We start from the raw sequence: 6,577 nt of genomic DNA on the forward strand, positions 1-6,577 counted from the left end.
GAGCTGATCCGTGCTGGTTGCTGAGGAAATACATCAACTTCGCGCTATCGATCGCCGGATCGGCTTTCACCATGGACGAAGCGGAGTCCAGCCCGGGGTCGTCACATGTGGTTGCCGCAAGCCCGCCGGCCACTCCTTCGTCGAATCCGGCCTCCGCTTACTCAGGCCTGCCGTGTGAAACTACTTTGTTTGGTCTTCCAAAAGAGGACACAACTAGAAATCAGTGGTTAAGTTGTATTTACAACACCGTTCCAGAACAGTTTAACCCAAATATTCAGATGTGTCCAGCGCATTTTATGGAGGACTGTTTCCTGATCCTGGTAGAGTAGACTACAATGCCGGCTGTTCTGACTCACAGACTGTAAGTACGTTTTCATTTTAAGGATTTGCCACTGATGATTCAAACGAGAGTTTTGAGCAGTGTAGAGTAGCGCTTGTTGTTTGTCATTTCTCTGATCACAAATGCAGACATGGTTTTATGTTTACGCGGCGTGATGCAATGCAACACGAAAAAAAAGACATAAGTCATTATAATCCGTAATTATGTCCCCACTGGATGCAACAAATGCCTCGTTTGTAATGGGTTTCATTGGTTTTGTCTCATTGCTCCATCACAGTAGTGTTGGGTCGTTCTTGAACGATTCGTTCATTTGAACGAATCTTTAATGTGACTCGGGAAGAACGAGTCGTCTCGGGGAGTGATTCGTTCAGTCGCGCATGCACAACATCCTATAGGTTCTGTACTGGAATTAGTCAAGTAGTTCACCTGGTTCGAGTCTTCGGGTTTGAGTCGTTCGTTCATCACGTGACAGCCCCTTAAGTTTAACCAATGCAGTCTGAGCCGGAAAGAGAATTGATTAGTTCATCTCTCGAAGACTTGTCAGATAAGAGGTGAGGTGAGGTGAGCTAATCATAGACTGAAGACCCAGGTAAACAATGAAGTAATCTTTTCTGTTTCTTATAGCAGTTTTGTATTGTTTGTAGTGTGATCAACGTTTGCGTAAGTAGTATACGTATTAGGTAGTATACGTATTAGGGAAGTAACATGTAACATTTTAATTATATTTTGCTAAAATGAACGAAATGACTCGAAAAAAGATTTGTTCATTTTGCTGAACGAGACTCAAAGGTCCGAGTCTGTAAAATGATCCGAACTTCCCATCACTACATTATAGTATGGTAAGGGGCGTAACTTTTCTGTCACACGCTTGAGGTATTCGGCCAATCACAACGTACTAGATAACTGGCCAATCAGAGCACACCTCGCTTTTCAGACCGATGAGCTTTGTAAAAATCGACGTGTTTTAGAAAGGCGGGGCATAGAGGAGAAACAATAATGTACATTGTGGAAAATAATGTGTTTTTTGAATTATAGTATGGTAAGGGGCGTAACTTTTCTGTCACACGCTTGAGGTATTCGGCCAATCACAACGTACTAGATAACTGGCCAATCAGAGCACACCTCGCTTTTCAGACCGATGAGCTTTGTAAAAATCGACGTGTTTTAGAAAGGCGGGGCATAGAGGAGAAACAATAATGTACATTGTGGAAAATAATGTGTTTTTTGAACCTTAAACCGCATAAACACATTTCTTTACACCAAATACACAAAATAATGTTCTTTTTAGCAACATCATATGACCCCTTTAAAACAGTAATGATATATATGACTAAACACAAGAAAAAAATTATAAACTATCCACAAAAAATTATAATAAAAAAAATAAAGTATGTTCTGAACATACAAATGTGCTGTAAGAATACAGTCCAGTCAGTTGGCATATTTGTACTCTGTAGTGAAGTCAGAGAAAAAGAATCCTATGACAGTAGTTAAAAATTGAAAATTCTATAATGTAATAAAATTGAATAGAGCATTTTTGTGTCTAGTGGCTGAGGAGAATGGATTTCCTCTACCAGAAGCTCCCAGTGACATGCCTCCTCCACCAGCCCCTGATGGCCTTGATCTTCCAACCCCACCACCTCTGCCGTGTGACGAGAACTTTGAAGGTACAAAAGTGGCAAAACAAAAGCACGTTTGTCTAAAGGTGGTATTTTGTTTTGTATGATGCATTATATCTTGCTCCAGAATGCTCAGTTTGTATGATTACATGTTTGCTTTGTCTTACAGGCAGCTTATCTATGCTTTTTATCTTTGTGTTGCTTTTGTTTATTTCTGTGAGCTTTTATACTCCATGCTCTTATTTTCACACTTGTCTCTCTCTCTCTTCTCACTCAGCTCTGCGCTCTCGCCGCTCACGGGTGCGACGTCATCCTCCTAGCTCTCGCTCGCTGTCTCTGAGGGTCCGCATGGGCCCCAGTGCTCGCTCGCTGTACACGCGTTCGCTTTTTCTGCCTTCTGCTCAATCACGTAAGGCCCCACTCCTTCCTGAGACCCGATTCATTAAAACCACCCCTCAGATTTCATTGATAGTTTCTTATTATGATACCAAATACATTGACACCACATACCAAAAATAGATTCTTATTTAGCCATGCACACCATCCAAAGACCATTTAGTTCACTTTTATTGTTCAACCCTTAAAAAAAATCTCAAATGTGTTCCCTTGATAAACACCTGTCAGTCATGATACCCCCACCCCCTCCATACCCGCCTCCTCAGGCTCCGCCGGTTTCGTTCAGCCCATTCTGCAGGATCCCTGCCCGTCTTGAGCACCTGGGTAAGTGAGGCCTCTTTGTGCGTTGCTGTCTGACTCTCTTCTCTTCCTTTATATTTGCCACTTACCTCTCTTCAGCAAGCCAAATCAGCACATAATATGACCTCATATCACACCATCCTGCACACAACAGGACACTGGATCTACATCCTCAGCCAAGTTAGATCTCTCTCTTAAAAACTCAAATGAGTTGAGTGATCTTAAAGGGATAGTTCAGCCAAAAATGAACAGTCTGTCATCATTTACTCACCATCATGTCAATACAAACCTGTACTCAACTCACCTTTTAAGACTTGAATACACTACATCTGAATAGATTTTAAAACACTTACTGATTTAAACCGTTACAAAGAACTGTTCTAAAATCGGCTGAAAATATCAGACATGTTTGATATCCTCCGGCTGGATGGAATCAAAGTCTGAAGCTAAAAAATTGGACTCTGTGACCACCATACACTACGCAATTTTCTATTAAATCTGTCAACTCAAATTGTTATTAACTACAACTATTAACAAAATTGAAAAGCAGGTGCTCAACCAACTGTAGAAAACTTAATAAACAAATAAATAATAAAAATAAACATTTCAAAGGAAAAAGTCAAATTTCGACCAACTTAATCAGACATCCTAAACTATTAAATATTGTTTTACATTTTTTTTTTTTTTTAATCTTACCGACCCCAAACTTTTGAACCGTAGTGTAACATTGCACATGGTGCACAGTTCAGGTGTGGACAGCCTGGTTAGGACTGAAATTGTGTGACTACTATATGTATTACAGTTGATGATTAACTATTATTAAAAAGACTGACCTATAAAATGGATCTAAAACAAGAAAAAAATTATAAAATGTACACAAACAAATGCATACAAATACATGTTGTAAAAAAACAGTCCGGTCTGTAGACATTTTGGACGCTGTAGTGGAGTCAGAGGAAAATAAACTAACACTGGTGCATTATATTCAGTCTTCTGAAGCCATATGATAGCCTTTTGTTTGTCTTTGGTGAACTATCTCTGTAAAGATGAAGTGTGTCATTTCAAGTGTCAAAAATGAAATTGTGAAAATAACTGCAATAATTATTCATAATTGTATTTTTATAAAATTAGAGATGCATTGTTGTTAGTTGTATTGTTTGATGACCAGTGTAGGCGTCCATATGTTGAACGGAAATCACCCACGTCTCCTTCAAACACACTTGTGATCACGAAGTGTGCATTTGCACGTTGTCAGTTTGTTAATGTTTTGTGTCGATGCACATTTAGACCTTGAGATTCCAGCACCGCCCCCATCGCCACCACTAGACGGTTTTGACAACTTTGAAGGGTTGCCCCCTCTACCTCCTCCTATTGATTATGACATAACTGCACCAGCCGACTATTTGGATAAAGGTAGGCTCATTTATGATGACTCGTTCAGGTAAAGAATTGAAAATGACTGTATTGACAGCCAAGACAGATCATTTTGTAATTACACACTCAGAACATGAGATATTAAATATATCTTCAGGTACTGATTTTTTCATTGTGATTCTTTTTCCTACCAAGTGGTGGCACTATATAACTACGACACAGGCAAGCCAGGTGACCTGGTGTTTCAGGAGGGCGATATCATCTACCTCACCAGCAGGAATGAGGATGGCTGGTGTGAGGGCGTTCTCAATGGAGTAAACGGATATTTTCCTGGCAACTATGTGGAGTCCACCGCTTAACTGGCCATAAGAAGCCAGAATGTCAGTGAATGAATTACTGCGACCGAAGGCACCTTGAATTTCTATTTCTAAAGTAAAACAGTGAAATCAGCTGTATGTTTGAAACTGCGGAAATGTTTTTATACTATGTTGACCTTTTAAAACATTTAAAATGGAATTAACATGCTGACTGTTTCCAGCAGAGATGAGTTTGTATTTTAAAGTTTACTTTGGTCTTAAATGATGATCATAATTGTTCTCAGGACTTTTTAAGTTATAATCGTAATGTACAACATATTAAGAAACTTTAGGTGTATTTGAAAAATTCACAAAGTCGTGTTAAATAGTGGATGTTTAGTGGTTAATTCTGTAAACATATTTTCATGGTTTGTTTGAATAGACAATTGTGCAAAGTAAATAATGAAATAATATATATGTGTAATATATTATAATGCACTTTCCTAATTAACAACTTTTATTACTTATGATAAATTACATTTAATTGGTAACATTTTCTTGATTCCCTTGCAAATATAGTATTTTCCCAAACATTGTATGCTCTATTTAGTGAAATAAATGTTAATGTGCACCACATTGGCCCAATTCAGTCACAATTTCAATGTTTTATGATACCAACTTAGCATTTACAGTCCATCGAATCAATAAACTGTTGACAGTAATGTCTGGGAATGAAGTTGCATTTGTTTTATGTCATTTCTAACCATCCACTCTCTTTTCACTTTATTTATAAGATCATTTGACCTCTTCGTTTTACATTGATGCATTTAGCAAACACTTTTATCCAAAGCGATTTACAAAAGATAAAACAAAAGCAGGTTGTCAAGGAACCAACACAATTCATAATATACAATGGCAGGTTTATTTGACAACTAGATTAGGAGTTCATTCATGGGGAACTGGCTCATCAGCACCATTCTTAAACTTAAGTGTGTTTCTCTTTATTTCACATAAATGAAAGGGAAAATTCTGGGCAGATATAATTATGTATTTGGAGTGAGCACAGCTGTTTTGAACACTGAGGTACTGGAGTCACTACCAGGCATCTTAACTAGATTAAATAGTAAGACTTTCTTGATCAGCTGTCTTTGCCAGAAAGATCATATTGATCCACCAGCTGTACCAAAACCTAACCAACACAAACCAGCCTGTTGTAAGGAAGCTTTCACTTTTCTCAGGGAGAGGCAGTATAATGATATAGGCAATATAATGCCTGTTCTTTAATGGTAAGGTAATTTAGGTAAATAAAAGACAAATAATGAAGCACACTGTTGATGGTGTACTCTTAGAAAAACAAAACGGTCACTGGGTATGGTACCTTTTTAAGTGCTGCAAAAACAAAATATCCATACAGGAAACACCTGTTATATAGGTACTGTGTCTTTAAACACCAGACAGTCACCATAAAAGTGTTCAAACTTCATTATCAGCACTTTAAACCCTCCCTCAGATAAGACCCAGTCTCAAATCAGAGCAGTGCATTCAACATCTACTTTATTGTCGTCATCACCTGTGTTCTTTGAGGTAAGACTTCTACTTGTTTTTCAGAGATGTGCTTGAAAACTTGCTGGGTATAAGAAGGAATCATTTTACTAACTACATAAAATGTGTATGATGTTCACCTATGCTAGTAGAATATCACTGACATGTGACTGGGCTTGTATAAATATACTGATCTGTAGGCTTTTTAATAATGTTCAAGGCAGTTTTTCGACAGCTTCAGTGTTTGTATATTAGCAAGAGTTTTGTGACTCCCTTTGTTGGCTGGAAAGGACAGGTGAGGTCTAAAACACACTGCTGGCAGTAAGTGAAAATGGGAGAAATCAACATGGCAGCTGTTTTATGGTGTCAGTGGAAGTGTTTCTTGATGGGTGTTGAAGGGGTGCTGCTCTAACACATAGGCCTACAGCAAGGCGTTCACAAAACTTTACAGGGCCTGTGACAAAATGTTTAGCCCACTTGGGCCCAATGAGTAAGCTATCCCATATAGATGACCTTGGTGGCCCTCAGCAACAGCCTTGACTTATAGTAAAAGACCAATTATGAATGGAAAAGCTTGTTATTTACCTCCAAAGAGTTTGAAATATTTATATATATATTTTGCTTTATAACTGTGGTTTGTTATCATTTATCTGTCCTCATTACAGAATTGGGACATTTCCGGTTAGCGTCACTGTCTTGACTCATTAGGT

General features: G+C 38.4%; 1 protein-coding gene across 2 annotated transcripts; it reads left to right on the forward strand.

Moving 5' to 3' along the window:
• The first annotated feature begins 1,777 nt into the window (after positions 1-1,777).
• Positions 1,778-5,061, forward strand: LOC107582976 (abl interactor 1-like). 2 transcript variants are annotated; one of them, XM_016269018.1, is made up of 5 exons: positions 1,778-2,007; positions 2,237-2,368; positions 2,584-2,679; positions 3,943-4,068; positions 4,225-5,061. In XM_016269018.1, the coding sequence occupies exons 1-5, from the start codon at positions 1,932-1,934 to the stop codon at positions 4,386-4,388; spliced, it is 594 nt and encodes a 197-aa protein (XP_016124504.1). In that variant the 5' UTR covers positions 1,778-1,931; the 3' UTR covers positions 4,389-5,061. The 2 variants fall into 2 exon arrangements, with proteins under 2 accessions (XP_016124504.1, XP_016124503.1); XM_016269017.1 differs by lacking the exon at positions 1,778-2,007 and having other exon boundaries at positions 2,018-2,368.
• The last annotated feature ends 1,516 nt before the right edge of the window (positions 5,062-6,577 follow it).

Source organism: Sinocyclocheilus grahami, unplaced genomic scaffold (assembly GCF_001515645.1).
Source record: "Sinocyclocheilus grahami isolate Dianchi unplaced genomic scaffold, SAMN03320097.WGS_v1.1 scaffold49.1, whole genome shotgun sequence".
In the NCBI taxonomy this organism is placed as follows: Eukaryota; Metazoa; Chordata; class Actinopteri; order Cypriniformes; family Cyprinidae; genus Sinocyclocheilus; species Sinocyclocheilus grahami.

Excerpts from the sequence above, each read along its gene's own strand:
- LOC107582976 (XM_016269017.1), top strand. The coding sequence starts at position 2,101 with ATGATTACATGTTTGCTTTGTCTTACAGGCAGCTTATCTATGCTTTTT. Across the intron at positions 2,369-2,583 it reads TCTGCCTTCTGCTCAATCAC|TCATGATACCCCCACCCCCT; the intron begins GTAAGGCCCCAC and ends AACACCTGTCAG. Across the intron at positions 4,069-4,224 it reads AGCCGACTATTTGGATAAAG|TGGTGGCACTATATAACTAC; the intron begins GTAGGCTCATTT and ends TTTCCTACCAAG.